At 43.8% G+C, this 20,906-nt stretch overlaps 1 protein-coding gene across 1 annotated transcript; it reads right to left on the reverse strand.

Moving 5' to 3' along the window:
- Positions 1 to 7,269: 7,269 nt before the first annotated feature.
- On the reverse strand, positions 7,270 to 18,969 carry STYXL2 (serine/threonine/tyrosine interacting like 2). Its single transcript, XM_074812790.1, has 6 exons — positions 18,833 to 18,969; positions 17,950 to 18,085; positions 15,454 to 15,548; positions 14,214 to 14,445; positions 13,248 to 13,465; positions 7,270 to 11,077 (listed from the first exon to the last, which is right to left on the reverse strand). The coding sequence occupies exons 2-6, from the start codon at positions 18,063 to 18,065 to the stop codon at positions 8,247 to 8,249; spliced, it is 3,492 nt and encodes a 1,163-aa protein (XP_074668891.1). The 5' UTR covers positions 18,066 to 18,085; positions 18,833 to 18,969; the 3' UTR covers positions 7,270 to 8,246.
- Positions 18,970 to 20,906: the final 1,937 nt, after the last annotated feature.

The raw sequence follows: 20,906 nt of genomic DNA on the forward strand, positions 1-20,906 counted from the left end.
ACTCTAACCAAGGAAGAGAGATGAAGGAGGGCTTTGGGCCAAGTGGGGAAAAAATTTTACTCAGGGCAGGTTATTCCATAATTACCCACTTAAACTTTCTTTATACCTTCTGAGATGCGTCTGGTTCTGGCCAACATCAGAGGCAGAAGGGGTGGATCACTGGTCTGATCCAGGAGGGGAATGAGTTTCTTCATTCTTTTTGCCGGTGCACTGAGTTTATAACATTTTGTGAAACCACAATGGAATCCCTTTCCAAGCATGACCCTTGCTCTGCCAGTGATAGCCAAAACTCCTTCCCCTAGCTCCGTCCTTCAAACTTCCACAAGCAATACAGAGAGAAGCCGGTACAAAGCCAGGTCAAGATGATAAGAACAAAGCCTTGAAGACTGCTCTTAGATACCCGCTTTACTTCAACAGAGGAGGAAATTTTCAAAGAGGTGAACTCTTTCTGTCTCTCTCTCAGGCAGGAGTCTCCTGGGAGGAGAAGAAAACAGCTTTCATTTTAGCGAGTCATGATATTTATGGCCCTTTTATGGGTTTTGTTTGAAAATACAAAAGTAGGTGGACTTAAATCTGTTTCAAAAGAGAGGAGATGGGAAGGGGAGAGACAGAGCATATGAAGGGCATGTGGGTCTGAATCATCTGCCTATGTTCAAAAGAAAATCAAACACCTTCCTTGTTTTAATATGGACCCCTTCTGCCAGTCATGAGGATAATGTCTGACCTTTTCTTGCATAGACCCTTTTATCCCTAATGACTTACAAATTTTATATGTACACTACCACCAAGAACACTCACCTTGGGATGAAACATGACAACTATTAAATTATGCAACTGCAGCACCATGCAACAGTTCAGGTGTGATTGCTTCCAGGAAGCAGACTTTCAGATCACGTCTCCTGCAGAACTGAAAGCTTTATACTGTATTCCTGAGGGGCAACTGTCAGCTTCTGCTTGCTCACATACCAGAGTCTCATGTGGGCTTTTATCCATCCTATTTGTGGTGTCTGTTCAGCAACTGAGGTTGCACCCTTTTGAGTGCCTCCTGCTTTTCATATGTGGAATATCCTCTGACCCTTTGCCTCTAGGCAATACTTTTGATCCAATTCACAGACTAAGGAGCACATTCCTTGCAAAATTATTGAGGGAAGGAAGTTTAAGTTGAAGAACTGGGGTTTGCATTTAGTTTTGAATGTAGTTAGGCCTGTGGTCATTTTATCTGCTCTGGGAATGAACCTTCATAGCTTATGACAGCTACCGGGAAATTTCTATGAGTAAAATGTACAAAGCTCCCCATTAATTGGTAGTTTCATACAGGCTGTTGTGGTTTCATGCTGCTCTCCTCTCAAGCAAGGAGGGAGAGATGTTCTGCCAAACTAATGGATGGATTTCATCTGGATCCGGGTTCAGTATGGAGTCATTGCAAAGATCAAATTGCTGGGATGGCCCATGAAGATAGACCAGTCACACAATGTTTAATACCAGCTGGTGTGTGCTGCATCGTTCTTTGATATGGTGCCTTGCAATAATCAAATGGAGAGATCACAAATAGGTAAATTTCTAAAATTAGGCATGTTCCTGGTAGGACGTGACTTGAAGCATATAGCTGCCTGGCCAGTTCTGAACAGTTCATGCCACCATGGTTATTTTCTAATATCGCTCTGAAGTCCGAAAAGACTTTAAGACATTGAGCTCCAGGTAGATGCTGTTGGTAGTTGGGTGATGCTAGAAAAATGATCAGTTCCTTTAAATGTTTCTGTTTCTAACTAGTATTACCTATGTCTTGGTTCAGTTTTATGCCCGCACACATGCCCTTCTGACTGGAGTCATCCTTCCTTTCATGGTTACTTGTGCAGAGTCCTTGGTAAGTTTGAATCAGGTTTTAAGATTTATTGATCTGGCCTTGTCCATTCTGTGGTGTGTTCTTTGATTTAATTTAATGACCGTAAAGCATTCAGGCATGTTGACATGAAGGGTGCACTGGAAAAAAATAAGTGATTGATTGATTGATTGATTGATTATGTAGAAACATTGTTCTCTCCATAGTTAACAATGATGCTAGTTTTCCATTACACCCATTTGTGTCTTCCAGGGCATACATATCTTAAATGAAAGTAAACCAGTCTGCCTGCAGGTATGAATCATATGTGGAAGCAGTTACACTCTTGTGTACGGATTAAATTTGTCTATTTTAAAGATACATGCAAATAATCTTTGAAATGCAATTCAGAGGGGAAGGTTCGAAGCACAGACAGGATGTTCCTTCTCCTGCTCTCTAAGACAGTTTTCACATCGCCACACCTGGATAGCTTGGCATAGACATCCCAACATTTACCTTAACCTGTCAGCCCTGGGAAGAACTGAATTCATATTGTTGCCAGCTTTTATAAGTCACAAATAATGTCTCTGTGTGTGTGTGTGTGCATGTGTGTGCTTGTGTGTATGTCTGTGCACCCTGTGGCAGGGAAACAGCAGTCACAGGAAAACACCAAGCTCAGAAGCTACTGAATGGTTGTAACAGGGGGATAGATGGAAGCAACATGAATTCAGCTCCTGAGTATGTTGAAATGTACCAAAGAACAAAAGGCAGTCTAGGAAAAAAAAAAAAAAAAAAAAAAAAAAGGATAGGATTCTTCCATGTCCAAAAAATTTCTGTTCCTAGGGGTAGCCAGAGTGACAGGGTGTTCATTTGAGTAGATTATGCTGGTACTGGCAATACACAACCTAAATACATGTACTTTGAACCTCCGTCCATTTTTTACAGGAAGAACAATGTAACAAATCTTATTGGCATTTAAATTATTACTCCCGGGCAAATAAGTTAGCACCTTGCTGAGATGACAGGGGCAATTCACACACCATTTAGAGCTATGCTCCCACCTCTCTAGAGAACTGTTTATTTGTTACACACAGTTCCAATTTTGGAAGTTTTCTTCACAATTAGAACAGCCAGAGATGTAACCCACTTTCATTTTTCTAAATGACAAGTGAAATTCCAGAGAATAGGTAGGTAGCTCTCAAAGAGATTTTGCTGGAGTACATGAGCATGCAGTGTCTGTTTCCAAGCCCTAGACTATATTAATCACATGCTTTCTGCATCTCTGTTGGATTGTCTATAAATTTAGGAAGGTCATGGCTACTGTGTTTTCATGTTATAATGTCTATATTGAATGTATTCCAGCTAAACCCTTTAAGGAAAGGCAGGTAATGCAATATAACCATCCCCAAGTAAAAAATTTTGTCTCATAATTCACCTAGCTCTCCACTACAGCTAATGCGTAAGCATTTCTCAAGGAGCTGTAAAAGAAGGAAATGGTGCTAAACTCCTTTTAAAATTATCCAGTCTAAACTAGTGTCGCATGCAATAAATCAAATTGCTCTGAAAATCCTAGATGGGGGGAAATGGGCCATGGCCCCACACCTATCAGTATTATGACACAGAATGCAGCTGTTACACTAGGAATAACTTATCTCTGGTACATTTCTGCTTCCTTCCAAACTTGCTTCTGCCACATTGAATTCCCAGTCTAGCACAGATGTCATTTTATCACCTATGTCCCACTAATATCTCTCACCCTTTCAATTTATCACAGTCCCCTTCACATTTCTCACAAACCTGTAATTTCTGTAAATCATACCACCTCCTTCCTTCCCACAGAGGTTGTCCCATAACCTTCCCCAGATTTTTCTACATCTAAACAAATTAATATTTTGCATTAGCCTCTTCAGCTTACATACCTTATCTCACTGTCTCTGTCCAGTGTAGGTCCCCTTCTTAATTTGCCTATTGTCTTCAGATCTCTTTTTGAACACTTCTCTCCTAGCTCTCCAGCTTTCATCACTTTCTTACTTCACTCAGACCAACATCAAATGGGTTTCTCTCTCATGTATCCCTCCTTAATTTCTTTGCTTCCCACATACTCGTGAGTTTCTACCCTGTTCAAAGGACATTAAGGAACCAGAATAGTAGAAATGAGAGGCCAGCTGTGAAAAAACACAGAAGGACTTAATGAGACTGAGAGACTGAGCACTGAGATGGCAGATGAAATTCAAGGCTAATAAATGTAAAGCATGACACATAATAAAACATATAAAATGATGATCTTGGAGCTGACCATTGCCATCCAGCAACAAGATTTTGTGGATATAATAAATAGTTCCGTGAAAATATCACCTTGGTGCTCAGCAACGGCCAAAAAAGCAAGCAAACTGTTAGGAGTTAATGGGGAAGGAACAGAGAACAGGAAAAAGAAGGTCATTATGCCACAGGATAAATCACTGCCACACCTGAACCCCGAATACTGCCTGAGGATTTGGTCCCTCATCTCAAATGTGACAAAGTAGAACTGGAAAGGGTTCGGAGAACAGCCAGGATAATCAGAGACATGGAACAGCTCTCACATGAGAAATGAGTAAGTCGGGCTGAAAAACAGAGCGCTACGGATGGGTCATAAGGACAGAGGGTGGTAAAATCCTGTGGGGCATGTAGATACTAGCTAGAGATTATTTTGGCATTAAAGGCGGCTTCAGAACGGACAAAAAGGAGATGGCTTAACATTCAGCGTAGAGTAAGTTGTGGGACTTCTTGCCACAAGAGATCTCGGAGGCTTGCGGGTACAAGGCTATAATGGCTATAACTCAAAAATGACTAGGCACCTCCATAAAAGGAAAATCTATCAAGGGCTATTAAATACAAAAATATCACATCTGGCTCAGGAAGTCCTTGAGTTGCAAATGATTAGAAGCTGTAAGATCATGCTGGGGAAATATCACTTATATCACTGCTCTTATATTCTTCCCTAGGTATTCACTGTTGTTCTCTGTCAGAGACAGGATATTGAGCCAGACGGACCTTTGGTCTGACCCCATACAGCCTTTCTGATGTTCCGGTGTTTATATTCTTAACTGACTGTATGGATGCTCCTTGCACTTTCACCTGCCACTATACAATGCCAAAAAACCCCTCCTGTCTATAGCAGCAAACTGAGACTGAGCAAAAATATCAGTTCCAGTGCATCTTTGCTGAAAAATCCTTCCTAGATAAATTTGGGTACTTACCTACTCTTTTAATCTAGTGTCAGACCAGTGTCATTGCTGAAAAACCATTCACTCTGCAGCTCTGGTCACCTGAAATAATCTGTGCAGACCTCTCCCCTTTCACCGATTCCCTATCTCCTTCTAAATTCTCATCTTAAAACCTGACTTTCTAGCCTGCCTTCAACCTCTCCATTTCTGTCTCTCCTGGTTATTGGTCTTATGACTGAATGCTTTAATATTTTCACCATGCAAGGTCTTTATGTCACTGTTTCATGTAATTTATACCTGTGAGCTGGAGCCTTTCCCATCTCGCTTTCAAGCACAGGCTGTACACGGAATGGAGTCCAAAATGATCCCCACCCCCTTATTGCTTTGGGGGTTTGGCTTTATTAACAAGGATATAAGCAATAAGAAAATAAAGTTCAGCTATTTCTAAGGCTTCTCCCTCATGACTGCTCAGCCAGCATCTTAGATGGCCTCTCCCCAGCAAACCATTTTTATCTCCCTTTTACACAACTGAACTAATAAGCCACCTACCTCAGTGAGTCAGCAGAACCCACTTAACCCTTTCCCAGAAGGGTCAAAACTTGCTATCAGGATGGTTTGGCTCAGGCTTGTTACTGAACCATATTCTGCCCCTCAGTCTTGAATAATTTATTTGTGCGGCAGACCTAGATTACTGTTTAAATCAAAATGCTACCCAAACAAAGGCTGTGCTGTAGAGTGCAAAATGAAACCAATTACTACATCCTATAATGCTCATCTTTTACAGTGTAAGATGCCCCCTACAGTACTGCAGAGGACAGACATTTCTGTTGAGAACAGCAGCCAGCCGTAGGAAATGGGAGAGAGATTTTTCGGAGGGAAACAGCCTTTGATAAAAAAGTAGATTCATTGCCAGAAGATATAGCACACTCCCACTTTCATCCATCAAAACTTAAGACCTTTTATAGACTGAAATTAAAGCAAGCTCCAAATATGCATATGCAGATTTGTTTTCCACAGAGCAACTTTACCAGGGATGAAGAGGAAAATGCCTATCCTAACACACATGGCAGAAATTCAGTATAAAATCTCGGAATGTGGATCAAAGCCTGGAATTCCACTACTTTAAAAACATACAATTCACAGAAGTATGCAGAAACAAGGGATGCATTGTATTATATATCATATTGTAGTAGAAGTGCATTATAAGCCTTATAGCACCTCTCGATGCCTGAAACATTAACAAGACCATGCTCCTTATGTACTTCAAAAACGTAATCTGAGTTTACTCAAAAAAACCCAACAACCCACACAAGTAAAATATGTTCTTTCTCTTATTTTTCTACCCTTGTTATTGTTCAATCACCTGATTTTGAGACTCCATTCACCTGACAATAAGTAGCTATCATTTACCCTAGTCCTGGCTGTCAGAAAGAGTCATCTTTATCTTCAGAGAAGCAGGGATAATGTCTAATCAGTGAGTTATAGTTGAGAAAAATGATTCTAAGTTTAGGAAAATTGGCAGCTGCATTTTCTTATCAGTAACCATTATTTAGATAGCACTGCTGATGTGCATGGCGTCATACAGACAAGGACAAAGACCAGGCCCTTGCTCCATAGAGCCTATATTACACAATTAAAATAGGGAGAGGTACTAGCATAATAGTAATAGTGAGCTCTAAGCCTCACAGTGGGAGGGAGAAGAGATGACAAGAAAAAGAAAGACAAAACTTCCTGTGAGAGAGCAATACCGCATCATCTCTCCATTGTTGTTTTATACTCAGCTCTGCCAGAGGGTTTTGTTGTTTCAAAATACAGTCTGTACAGAAGAGGGAACAGATAATTCCAGAGTAGAAATCAGGAGAAACTGGCTTAGGTATTTATAAGAGAGAGGTGGAGGATGTTGACTGGTGACAAAGAGCTGGGTGCTTTGATGAGTCAAAGACACAGTGTCATACGAGCCACACAAGTGACGCTGTGGCAGGACTGGCAGGTCATGTCACACAAGCTCACGAGGCTCTGCAGGGCATGGAAAAACCCAAGATTCTTAACGTGCTGTACTCAGTTAACATGGAGACTGTGCTCTTCCACTCACTCTGAAAAGTGGGTTCTGTAGCTCACGATACAAACAACACATTAACTGTAACACGCCAACTAAACCTACCATCTCCTAAAAATGAGCTTCCAAGTACCACATTCAACAGACATACAACTTGTCCTTAGGTGCATGGTGCCTTACACCAACACTTTAGTTACACATCATTTTATTATGAGGTCAGTCTGTGTATCACTCTTCTTTTAAGGCAATCACGTTGAAAATTAATACATGACAGTGTGACTATAGACATAAAAGCACAGACTTAACCGAGCTGCATACGTACAACAAACAGAAGTCAGTACTTCAGAAACCCAGCCTAACCTAACACTAATCCTAACCCTAACTCTGTCTCTTTAACTACATCAGAACATCATTTTTAGACGGCTGTTAACATCACTGCATTTTTCCTTTGTCGGCTCAAAGTTATTAGCAGGAACCAACCATACTGAAGCAGAGATGACTCTGTCTAATAGATAACAATGGTACCACATGAATACATTCATTATTGCATTGAACTTCTAAAAAGAAGGAGGCATCTTCTTTTTTCTAGTATTTCACTTTGCTTCTGCTACTTAGTGAAATGAAAGAATACATGTATTTCCCTGAACTGTCTTATTTCTGTAGACATTCATAAGACTGGTGCAGAAAATGGAGCCTACCTGTCAATATCTTCTCAGCGGTATAAAGTAAAACTGACTAAGAGAGGAACATTCTTCAAGTTCCTAGAAAAGGCTGTTGGCTTCTTCCATTTATGATCAAAAAGAGCCTAGAAAAAATATGTCCAGTTTGTAATGAGACTAGGAAATTGAAATAACCAAAATGGGATGCGATTGGTCTTTTGAATTGAGGTGCCACCGTTACTTGCTTTTGCTGCTGAAACATCGTCTGGCTCCTAATGGCTTCTAACTTTGTGTTCCTACCTACATTGATCATTTAATACTAGCATCTTCTTTCTGACAAACCACAAACACTTCCAAAACTTGACCTCTTCCCTTTATCGCCTTTGATTAAGAAGAGAACTATCTGCAGGAAATGCCCTACAAACCACAAAGGATTATCAGAAATATAATGATGAGTGATTCAGGGACTCTGTGGCTCTGCTTGTGTTCCTATAATCTGATCTTGGTCACTCTTCCCTTCTGCGCCGGAGCTTTGCCGTAGTTTCTTCTAGTCGGCTTCTCCAAGCAGCGATAATGGCATCATCATCCATCTCTTCTTCCTCTTCTTTACGCGTGCTTCGCCTGTACTGAGAGAACTGTCTAGATGCAAATCTTTCTTCACTTTGTTCCACTTTTGCCTCCTTCTGTCCACCCTCTTCAGACTTTGAAAAGCTCTGGGTGAACTTTCTCTTAGCTCCAAATTCTGACATGTCTGACCTGGCCTCCTCTTCACACGCCTCCACATGATGACATCTAACTCGACTCTGTGTAGATGGTTCAGGGGATTCAGAGTCAAAGGACGGTTCAGGTGTTCGGCTGAAAGTGTGCAGCTCTGGGCTCTTTTCTCTGGAACTTGTCTCACTGACTCTTGACCTTGTGAACTTATACATCTTTTTGTCCTCTTTTGCAGAAGCTGAGGAAAATCTTGACATGGTTCTCAGTGAATCTCCTGTTGACTCGTAGGAAGAACAGCTGTCCAGCTCTTCTCTTTGGGATCTGGAGAATCTGTAACTGGATGTTTCAGAATCCATCTCTCTAACTTTGGATGATCTGCTATATTTCTCTCTAGCCTTCTCACTTTGATCATAATATGACGGTGGTTCTCTTTCTGCTTTCAGGCCACTGAGCCACTTGGTGATATCAGTCTCCATCTCTGACTTTGGTGCACCTGTGTTTGCAGGTTGACTGGACAGATCAAAGACTGTATCAGTTCTGTCAAGATCTGCTTGCAAGGGGCGCCTGTGGCTATTTGTTGTACTCTCTCTGTCATCTTCTATTTCATTTTCATCTCCTTTGGTCATCTTTTTTTTAAATAAAGTGCTGCGTTTATTGTCTCTGATCACCTTTTCAATTTGATAATCTGTCATTTTCTCTCTCATTTCCATTTGCATCTCCTTCTCCTTCCTCCTGAGTTTCTTTAGGTCAACTTCATCAGCAAAGAGGCTGTACAGTGGCTTGCTTGTCTGTGTTGTCTTCATGTTTGAACTAGTCCCATCTGTCCTTGCACTCACTGAGGTATTGCAAGACAGGACAGACTGAGACTCAGCCCTGTGCAAGTTCTGCTGGCGAAGGTGAGAGGTAGCAAGAGATGAGCCACTCTGAGCACTGAGGAGAGAAACCTTATCATCATCTACACGCCTGCCGAGGTCTCCTGACATTATGCTGGAGGCCACTGCAGACGATGGACGGGACAGCATCATGATCTCATTTTGCTTTTGAGCAATGGTTTCACTGACCACGTTAGCAATCCAGTTCTGAATGCTTGCCATGGATATCGTGTCACCTGGGCCAACTGGGAGATTGGGAACAGGTATACTTGGCTGCATTGCCCCTGTGCTGCTCCTGGTCTGCGATAAAGATGAATGATTTGTCTGCATGCTCAGTGCAGAAGCTGCATCCTCAGCACCGCTTGCAGAAGGCGCCGAGGGCCAGAAAGCTGACAGTGGGATACTCCCACTCATCATACTGTCTGTCTCCCAGCTGCACATGGACTGGCTTTCTTCTAAAATTTTCTTTGAACGTTCAAGGAGCTCTACACGCCTCTGCTTCTTTTTAGCTGAAGCAAAATCCTCACTTTTGGCAAACTCCACAAATTCCTCCTTGCTTTCACTGCCCACTTTCTTCTGCCGCTTCGTTTTCCAAGCCTGGTAAGCAGTCAGGTTAATATCTGACAAACTCTTCCCTTCTGTCTCCTCCCCATCTGCCTGGCTGCCATCTTCTGCTGGAGATGGTGCAGAAGATGACGATGGTTCTAAATCCTTCTTGTGAAAGCCAAACTGGATTCTCTTGACCTTCCACCTTTCTAAAGGAGTCAACTTGTCTTTGTTCTTCTGGCAGAAATTGTAAAAGGAGCTACTGTCTGAAAACACACTCTCTTCATCCACATCCCTCTCCTTTCTTCCTGTTTCTGGGGATTGTCTCTCCCCACAATTTTTATTCTTAGAATGATACCTCTGAGCAGCTTCTTTCTCAACCTCCAGAAGCCTCTGGTTCCACATGTCCCAGGTGCTCTCTGAAGACATAGAGCCTGTGCGGCTCCTCCTCATCCTGCTAAAGCTACTGGCTTCTACCTGTTGTTTTAGGGTTCGGATCTCAAAACTGCTCACACTCTCAACATCACTGAATTCACCTGTTGGGTAAGGTCTTCCTCCCATGCTGGAATCTCCATCCTCCTCCCTGGGTGGACCATCCATTTGGTATTTCTCATTTCTGCACTGCCAGTCATGGATCCTCTGTTCCACATCCTCCTCAGATTGTTCTCCTTCCTGATCTGGAAGCTTTGGAGATGTTCTTCTTCCATGGTTACCTCCTGGTTCCTTTGCAGGCAGGCCTTGTTTCTTCCTCCATTCCTCATACAACTGTTCCTCTTCCTCCTCACTGATGAGGGTGGAATGTTTGGAAACCTGGCTAGTTTTTCCCACTGATGAAGAGCTCATAAGACTACCCAGCAGGCTGCTGGTGTCCTCTTCTTCTACTGTGATGGAGTGGGCTTTGGCTCCCATGATGCTTTCTGAGTCCTCAACTCCAGACAGCTGGGAAGAAGTCCCTGCATGGACAACAGGACTTTGACTAGGAGTTACTTCTTCATCTCCAGTATGCTCCAACTCTCGTTCCTCCAACAATTGCTCATTGAGGTCCCTTAGCTGTTTCAGAAAGCCATCGTTGGGGTAAATGGCACGCTTCTTTCTCAGAGTCATCAGAGCCTCCAGAATGGTCATATGGTGGTAGATCATCAGGTAAGCAGCCACCAGCACAGCTGAGCGACTGATTCCCATTTCACTGCTGACAAGGATTTTGCCTACAGATATTGAATATAAAAGTAGTTAGTTATTTCCAATAACACAGAGAGGCTGCTCTGATACGTAGCACAAAAGCATTCTCTGAATAGTGTTAAAAATTAGACAGATTATATGTTTCAGTGACTGTAACCAATACAAAATATCTGTTAGCTTCATCTTAATAAAAATTTAGATACATATGAATAAAAACCACTTTAGTTTCAAAAGCTGTGGGCAGGCACATATTAAAACAATCTAAGTAATATTTGTATTTTCACCTATACACTTCACTTCCCCAAATAATCAAAAAGCTTATTAGAAAGGTATTAGAAAGACAAGTGATACAGTATTCTTGACTTGCTGGCTGACTTAAGGTAAAACATTTAAGCTTGCCACGCTTCAGTTTCCCCATATGTAAAAAGGGATATATTAGCATTAGCCTCCAGGAGGCTATTGGGAGGATAAGCAAATAATTTTTAATAAAGCACATTATAGGACTTAAATACAATTTTATATTAAATTAATTATATTTCTGCTAGAATACAGAGCTGCTGTTTTGCAAGGTACACCCAAACAGTTTATGTGTAAACTGGCTGGAGGCCAGAGTCATAGTATATCTCAGAACAGGAGAGCCAAGCAACTAGCAGAAGATTTTGACTCTGACAAACTGATACAGCTGCTTCAAACTACTGGGACCCACTGTTCTGTAAACAGTGACTGCAAGAGCTGGAATCAAAGCTGAGGATCTGCTTTATTTCATGGCATTTACACAGAAACCACCTATTGCAGAAAACTGAGCTTTGGCACAGAAGAACTGTTTTTTAAAGTTACTTTTCTAGCAAATTACAGTTAAAGAAAAGCTTGTAAATATGAAGAGAGCTTAAATGAGGCTTTGCAAGCTTGCAAATAACAGAAATTACTGTTTCTAAATGTGTGATAAACTTCAGTTTAATCAAACTGTTTGCACTGAAACTTAATGAAGCCACTTTAAACACCACCCTTCTGACTGCTGATATGCTACTGCAAGTATTTACCTAATGTACCTATTCCTACAATCCTGAAATGTCTTTTACACCTTTCTTAGTATCAAAACTCTCCGTTGCCTTCCAAGTGTTTTAACAGTAACAGCTCACCAAAAGGGGGAGATCTCATTCCTCTGCTTTCTTTCAAGGCTCCTGTCTCTGTGCATCCTTTCTTGTGTCATCTCTGGTACTGACCAGGCCCTTTAATGAGCCAGTGCAGTTCACTAACCCAAGGGAAAATCATCTCTTCCCTGATGGGCTGTCATTTTTGCTGGGTTAGTGAGTTGAAGGGTTGATAAATGCCAGCAGCAGTAACATTTGTACTATGCCAAGGGTAGCAATGGGACTTATGAGGACAAATATAGATGGATAGAGTGTCCCTCCTCATGTTGTTGTCAGTGAGCTATTAAAATTGGCTCAACTTTTCTTGTGTACTAACAAAACTTCTCACTTTTCTCACTGTCACTTCTACTAGGAGGTAACCTGTTGTCTCTCTACCAAAATTAAACGCACTGCATACATATATGAAGAATATCAGTGATACCACTGATTGTGGTGTTCATTTTTTTATTGAATTCCATGACAATATTTCTAACTGTCCACTGAAATGGCAACAAAATGACCAGTATGCACTGGAGGTCCACAGAATAACAGCTGCCATGGAATTGGAGTACAGCAAATTATAGAGTAGCCTGGGTGTAGATATCCAGGGATTCAACCCAGCTGTTTGGACTGTTCTAGTAAATCAGCCTGTTCTTTTGTAGTAAACATCCTGGCAAAACTGAAACTCGCAGTGTACAGGAATGTATCAATATTATAATATTATATCAATATAAAAATATACATTTATTGGAGCAGTGCTTCACCTCTTTGCAATAGTAGGGTACTTTCAAAGCAGTTGAGGGAGGTGGCTCGCAGCCACTTTGAGTCAGAAGACATGGGGCTTGCAGCAGGGGCTGCTGGGCTACCTCCTCTCACTAGTTTGCCCCTTCCTGTTTTGAATGAGGCATGCCAGAAATGGGCAAGAAGTGTTCACTGTAACTGGACGCAGAAAACAAAGTATCTGCCTTCTACCCAATTACAAATGTGGCATTGGCTGTTTATCAGAGTAACAGTTCCACCCATTAATTCCCAAGCATTCTGGAACACTGTAATCTTCTCCTCTTACCCCTGTAAGTCAGCAGTGCTTCGTCAAGGAACTCTGCAGCTGGGCGGAAGTGTTTGGAAATATCCATATCTGGAAAATCATCCACTTCAATGCCCAGGTATTGGATATTCAGACCGTTGTAGAACCCTGCTCCTGTGTATACACCTGTACCATGAGCTGCGTTCAAGACGTGCGTGATCCCCAGCCTCTTCAAACGGCTTTTGTTCACTGCAACACTTCTTCAGAAAAGAAAAGAAAGATGTTAGATATCAATGCTCCTATTTTGGGTAGGAAAGAAGCCGTCTGCTACAAGGTCTACAGAGCTCCCGGTCTGGGTTACTCATCCAACATGCGGTTCCACTCAGACCTTAATGTCCTTTGAGAGTTCTACAGGTATTTCTTTCCAATACTCACTGGGAAAAGAAAATGAGAAATCTGCACTCACCAGTAGAGCTGCGTGGTCGGTTTCCACTCCAGCTTGATTTTAAACTCATCCTGCCATCCTAGGTTTAGGCTGTTTACTTATTTCTCAATTTTTACCACACAATTGATGTTTTACACTATGTCCCCTTCTAATTCTGTCTGATCACTTGCACTGTCGTCTCAGATGACCTGCAGAAGACCTAACCATTTCCACTTGACATTTGCTACAGCATTTCTTTTTTAACTGTCTTTTATGTGTAACAAGGATTTTAGTCCCAATTTCAGGGCCAAATTCCAATCAGAACAGTCTAATTTCGGCTCGTTTGCCTTTTCCTCTCCTAAATCATCAAAGCATGAAAATAGCATAGGAAAGCTGCTGATTCTATTCCAGAAGTATTTATTTTTCAGTATAGAGATCTTTGTGAGCATATTTGGAAAAACACTTTGGGGGTCTCTAGGGATGAAAGGTATTAGATGCATGTAATACATGTTATGCCTTCAGTGGTTCCATCTGACCCTTCACTGGGAATCTCGTGCAACTTGATGACAAAAACCGACACTCACTTTTCTGCTATGAAGACATTAGGCCAGACTTCATCCACAGCATCCCTGGGGGTCTCCAGCCTGTCTTTCACAAGTGCCCTCTGCAAGTCCATCACACACGGCGTGTTAAACAAGCTGGTGTCATCAATCTTTTCCTTAACTCGGTTGTACAGGTCTTCCACCATCAGCTGCCGTGCAGATTCTAACATCCTGGGACACACTGACTCTTCATTGGTGTCCTTTGTCTTCAGTTCTGGAATAAACTGACATTGTAACTAAAAGCATGTAAAAACAAATATATGACCTATCGTTCTTTGTTCCTAGGCAAGCCTTGTGGCTTGCTTTTTTCCCCAGTAACATCACACTGCCCTGTCTGCAGTGTGTGCATGTACATGCTCATCTAGTAGCCTCTAGGTAGTTAGTAATAGTATTGCACTGTCCTCTCAGTCCAGAGACCCACACTGGCCAAAGGCCTGGGAGTTAAGGGCATGGTCATTCTAGCCCCAGAAGAATGCAGTCGCTCTCTACAGCTTCCTGAGGAGGGGAAGTGGAGAGGGAGGTGCTGAGCTCTTCTCCGTGGTATCCAGTGATATGACATGTGGGAATGGTTCAAAGTAGCACCACTGGGGAGGGGCTCTGACTGGACATTGGGAAGCATTTCTTTGCCAAGAGGGTGGTCAGACACTGGAACAAGCTTCCTAGAGAGGTGGTCGATGGCCCATCTCTGTCAGTGTTTAAGAGGCATTTGGACAGTGTCCTTAATAACATCCTATAACTTTTGGTCAGCCCTGAAGTGGTCAGGCAGTTGGACTAGATGATCATTGTAGGTCCCTTCCAACTGAAAATATTCTATTCTATTCTATTCTATTCTATTCTATTCTATTCTATTCTATTCTATTCTATTCTATTCTATTCTATTCTATTCTATTCTATTCTATTCTATTCTATTCTATTCTATTCTATTCCATTCCATTCCATTCCATTCCATTCCATTCCATTCCATTCCAGCAAGCAACCAACAATCAAACTGTATTCACCACTGCAGTACGTGATTTAGCCACAGATTCAGTGCACAACTTCAAAGGAAGTCACCAAACCTTTCTGTAAATCGTTATTTCTTTGTGTTTTTTACCTCTACCTCAGGTGGGGTTTTCTCATAAAGGCTTTTTTATCATTTTAGGATCTCTGGATGAGAAAGGCAAAACAAGTGCAACCCAAATCTCTATCACTTACATAGTTCTTTTACCCTTGCTCCTCTTACCTTCATTGATTATTTGTTTGGCAGCCACAGCAGATGACAGATGGATTGGCTCCATGAAGATGCTCTCTGTATCAGTGTCCGATATCACTGAATACCTGCCAACCAACCACACTGCCTATTAGGCAAATGCCCTCCACTGGGATCCCATCTCCAGGACTTCCCATTCCAGAAGAGAGCAGCAGGGAACTGGAGCAGTGAGGATTCTTTGATGGTAGAAGGGAAGCCCCAGCTCTTCTCCCACCCCTCACCCCCACCTTGCTCTCCAGCGTGGCACTACAGGCTTCAAACATGCCTTGATATCCAGTGTTTGCAGGACATAGACAGGTCCCATGGGGAGGAGCTGTGGTGGGCTGGAGTGCAAGAGAATGGACTGGTGGAGGAGTTTTTGGGTAGAGAAGATCAATGTCTGATTTGAGACTGGGAGGGGGATGGATCACAAGGAATAGTCTCAAAAGTAGCTCTTACTTAGACATAAACATTGTCCTAACTAGAATTCATTGAACAATTCAGAACAGATTATGGTAGAAAACTGTTGGGTTTTTCTTCTGTTAGCTAATTGCCTACAAGCATCCTTTGAGTTACCACAAGCTGCAATGCAAGCATTAAGATTGAAGACTGTGAATCTCTCCCTCAGTACATTGGTCACTTCATAGCACGAATCTGTGATCAGTCTCTCCACTCACACAGTGTTGTCTAACTGCAGGTCAGAAACAACTATGAAACCCACAAACACCTTTGAAGGGAGTTCTTTGACACACAGCATGATTTACTTAAGTTTTTGTTAGGCAAAAAAAGGTCACAATCTTGAAAAGAAATATATTTCCATCCGGGTCCACCTGTATAGCACAAGCAAATCCTCTTATTTAGTCCATCTTAACAAAATATTTTACAGAGCTTTTTCCCTGATGCACACCCTCTATATTTCCTTCCAAATAGATGGTACAGATCATTAGGACAAGTTTGCTGCCATCACAGAAGCTATATGGCAATGCAGGCTTGCAGTACTTGCAATACACTCTTTGTTTTTGTTTAATTAAAGCAGGAGACGGTGGATGATTAATGTGCAGTCAGGGTGCAGCAAAGTGCCTGGCGAGCTAAACTGCCTTCGTCCTCCAGAATCAAAATGGAGGGCACAGCCATTGGAAACCACTTAATGGACTTGCAAAGGTCATTTAGTTGGGTTCCAGCACTTGTCAACCGTGACTGAAAATAATCCTTTTCTAGCTCTTCAAAGGAGTTTATGCGATGAGCAAGGGGATCCTCAGTCTCATTTACAGGAACTGACAGAAATTTGCAGCTATGCCCTGCCTTCAATTCCTTTTGCTGTAAAGGTTACCTCCAAGCTCAATAAAAAGATAACAGTTGGTAATAATCTGCCACCACAGCCTCAACACATTTTACCTGTAGCTGCCCCAAGCATCCATGAGACACACAGGTGCAGAACTGCCCGAGCCTGGATGCTTCAAGGGCCTCATTCTGTTTGGGAAGGACCTTGTCATGTTCATCATTGCTTTTGGCATTGACAGCAAGAAAAAAAGCAGAAGAAAAAAAAAAAGGAAGGCAAAGGAAGGGAAGGGAATAAACTGGAGAGGTGATTCTGTTCATTTTGAGTGACTGATGAGCAGTAGAAGAGTGATTTACCAAGTTCAATACATAATTTTACTTTATGTGAGCTCAGTGAACTTCCTAAACAATTTTTAAACGCATGTAGTTAAATGAAATAAGCACTCTGTCTTCATTTTTCTGCAGTGCCCAACAGTTAATGCGAAACATTTCATAACCTCCTACTTGTTGAGGGCCACTGGGGCACGTTCTTTTCAAATTTGATCCCTACTCCCTGCCTTCAGCTAAAGGATCTCAAAGTGTACAGAAAGCCCTGTAGAGCATTTTGCTTTAGGAAAAGAGTACAAAGGGATGTGTTTTTACTTGTATAGGAGAAAACACATCTAATCATGCTTGTTTTGCTTGAGGTAACTCAATTTTGGCTTGCACTGTGACAGCCTCTTGTTCAGTGCCTGAAGCTTGTAGCTAAAGATGTCTCTGAACCAAACCCAAATCTGAAGACCCTCAGTCTTTCTGGGGCTGGGAAAGGCTAATATCAACATAAAAAAATCCACAGATCCTTATAATGGACAGAAAAATGGGGATGAATTTGGGAAGAGTTGAAATCTGGATCAGAAGTTTCGACAAGGGCATGGACAGGAGAGGATGAGAAAGGGAAGAGCAACGATACCACCCCACAGTAATGCTTTCTGCAATTTATCCCCTCCGTGTGCTCATACACTCTCAGCGGGATGGATTAATTAGCACAGGAGTTCTGTCTCTGCAGTCTTTCTCCCTGCTGGCATGCTAACCCCGCTTCAGGGAGCAGAGGGAAACCCTGGGCGCTCCACACTTAATCCAAGTGCCTGTGAGGACAGGAGGTGGTGGAAGAGGAGGGAAGGCAAGCTGATCTACCACGTGCTACCAGGAGGCCATGGCAGCGAGCATACTCACCGGCTGGGCGAGGGGCTGCGGAGATAGTGGGCCTGCACGGCCTTCACGTCCTGTCCCTCGTCCTCCTCATCGTGCGGCACCGCCTGCTCGCTGTCTGAATCTCTGCTGCTGGCCATGGCAGCTGTGAGAGGATCCGCTACAAGGGGAGCACAGCAGGAGGGAGGGCCATTACAGCCGTCCAGGCCGGAGGCCATCCCCCGGCTGTGGGGCGGCGGTGGCAGGCGGGGGAATGGCAAAGGGGCTCCCACAACCCTGAGAGCAGCCCTCGCCACAAGCCAGCCACACTGGCTCCTCTGCCAGGGTGCCTGCCATTCCCAAAGCCTTGTGCAGCTCCCTGGCTGCTGCCCAGCGAGCGCCGATGCCCTTCTTGCCTGTGAGTAAGCGTGCAGGAAGGCCAGGAAGGAAGGGGTGGCGGGGCAGAAACTCTATCCCCCCCCTGGCCAGCTCAGCCATGTGTGGTGGCTGAAAGGAGCTGTACACAGCCAGAGCCGGACTGGAAGGAGCGTTGAGGGCAAGAAACATGAGACCTCGCCTCCCCAAAATGAAACGCTCCTAAAGCTCAAGGCTGAAGGCGCTTTAAGCCTCGGGACTTTGTCCTTGTAATCCTTTGTGGGGAGGCTGCCGTGCCCGCCCTGGGCGTGGGAGAGCGAGGGGGCTGTAGCTCGGTTAGGAGCATGAAAACACAGCAGCCGATGCTTTCCCAGGTCCGGCCGGAGCAACTCCTGCCTCGCTGTGCCACGATAGCCAGCAGCGGCTCCAAAGGGCCCCAGCAGCTGGCCTCAGGTGGGAGGACCACGGCCGCATGCCTTCAACGGGGCTGAGGAGTGGCTGCCACTCATGGGCAACAAGCGGGGAGCCAGGGGAGCAAGGAAAGAGCACTTACCCCCTGTGCCTGGACGATTCTGCTGGGGGTCCCTGCCAGAAGCACGCCAAAGGAGTCGAGTGAAGAGGGCAGGAAACCTGGCAGGGAATGGTACTGGGGGGAGAGAAATCAGCTGCCCCCTCTCACTCTCTCTGCGGTTTCTTCATCAAGGGGCAGGACAACTGTAGGCACCAAACCTTTATCAGCTTTCTAAATATAGTGATGTCCTGACACTGGCTGCTGGATTGCACGGGAAAGAATTCAGTGCCTCATAGGCAGCAGCTGGTCAAACACTTAACTCCTTCCCCACTGTGAGCTGTATCCTCCGACATTTCCCAGCTGCAGGAGGAGCCCAGAGGAAAGCCCAGAGCCAGTGAGACTGGACGTCCACCTGCAGGGAGCCTCCAGGCAAGTTGGATCCCACCAGGCGCAGCTTGAAATGCTGGTGTGACCTCTGATGTCCTTGGGAAACGCTGTGCAGGATGAGCCACTCCATGCTTACTAGAAGCAAGCTACCTGTCAACTACCTGGACTTCTGTAAGGTCTTTGATACAGTCCCCCACATCATTCTTACCTCTAATGGATGGACTATTCGACGGATAAGGAATTGGCTGGATCGCTGCATCCAGTTACCGTCAACGGCTCAGCGTCCAAATGGAGACCAGCAACAAGTGTGTCCCTTAGGGTTCTGTATTGGGATCAGTACTGTTCAATATCTTTATTAATGACATAGACAGTGGGACTGACCGCACCCTCAGAAATTTTATGGATGACACCAAGGTGAGTGGTGCACTTGATTTGTTAGAGGGCAGGGATGCCATCCAGAAAAACACTGACAGGCTTGAGGAGCGGGGCCATCAAACCTCATGAAGTTCAACAAGGCCAAGTGCAAGGTCCTACACCTGGGTCAGGGTAATCCCCAATATCAGTACAGGCTGGGGGCTGCAGAGAAGGACTGGGGATGCTGGTGTATGAAAATCTGGATGTGAGCCAGCAATGTGCGCCTGCAGCCCAGAATGCCAACCATATCCTGGGCTGCATCAGAAGCAGCATAGCCAGTGGGTCAAGGGAGGTGATTCTGTCCCTCTACTCCGCTCTCATGAAACCCCACCTGCAGTACTGCATCCACCTTTGGAGCTCTCAGCACAAGACATGGACGTGTAAGAGTGGGTCCACAGGGAGGCCACCAAAATGATCAGAGGGCTAGGACACTTCTATGAAGAAAGGCTGAGAGAGCTGAGGCTGTTCAGCCTGGGGAAGAGAAAGCTCCAGGGAGACCTTATTGTGGCCTTTCAGTACTTAAAGGGGATCTTATAAGAAAGACAGAGAGACTTTTTACCAGGGCCTGTAATGACAGGACAAGGGGCAATGATTTTAAACTAAGAGGGTAGATTTAGATTAGATATAAGAAAGAAATTCTTTACTATGAGGGTGGTGAGACACTGGAACAGGTTGTCCAGAGAAATTGTGGATGCCCCATCATTGAAGTGTTCAAGGCCAGGTTGGATGAGGTTTTGAGAAACCTGATCCAGTGAAAAATGTCCCTGCTTATGGCAGGGAGGTTGGACTAGATGATATTTAAAGGTCCCTTCCAACCCAAACCATTTTGTGGTTTTATGATTGTATGATTAGCTGATTTTTGTTCTTGGAAGAGCTAGGACTGAGGTACGCTGTGTCTTCTTCAATGCCTTTTCAAAGAGAAAACCTACAGTTCCCATCTCTTGACACCCCAGCAAAGCTCATGGGCCACACTGGTCTGGGGCAGATCCAGATGAAAGCCTAAGTGCTATTTTTACCTGTAACGGGGGCTCCAGTTCCGAGTCATGCAATGACATCCCACTGTTGATTCCTTTTGCAAACAAACAAGCTAACAAGAAAAGAAGTGGAGAAGAGAGCTGACCTATCTCATACCACAGATACCTTTGCTGCTGCATCATGCTGGGCAGGGCCTGAAAATCCCCCTTCCAATTTACTTGAGTGCTGGATCCCCACATTGGGATGGGGCAACATCTGTAGGGATCCACCTCATGGCAGAGAAGAGCCGTGAAACAGGCACTCAAGTCCTTGTGTGCTCATAGCCTAGACTTGTCTTAAT

The sequence above is a fragment of the Strix aluco genome, chromosome 2 (genome assembly GCF_031877795.1).
Source record: "Strix aluco isolate bStrAlu1 chromosome 2, bStrAlu1.hap1, whole genome shotgun sequence".
Classification (NCBI taxonomy): domain Eukaryota; kingdom Metazoa; phylum Chordata; class Aves; order Strigiformes; family Strigidae; genus Strix; species Strix aluco.

What these genes read in the sequence shown, in the direction of transcription:
- STYXL2 (XM_074812790.1), bottom strand. Translation starts at nt 18,065, where the DNA reads ATGGCCAGCAGCAGAGATTCAGACAGCGAGCAGGCGGTGCCGCACGAT. An exon ending in CAAACAAATAATCAATGAAG is followed by an intron (nt 14,446 to 15,453) that starts GTAAGAGGAGCA and finishes AGTTTATTCCAG; the next exon opens with AACTGAAGACAAAGGACACC. An exon ending in AGCACTGCTGACTTACAGGG is followed by an intron (nt 11,078 to 13,247) that starts GTAAGAGGAGAA and finishes CAATATCTGTAG; the next exon opens with GCAAAATCCTTGTCAGCAGT.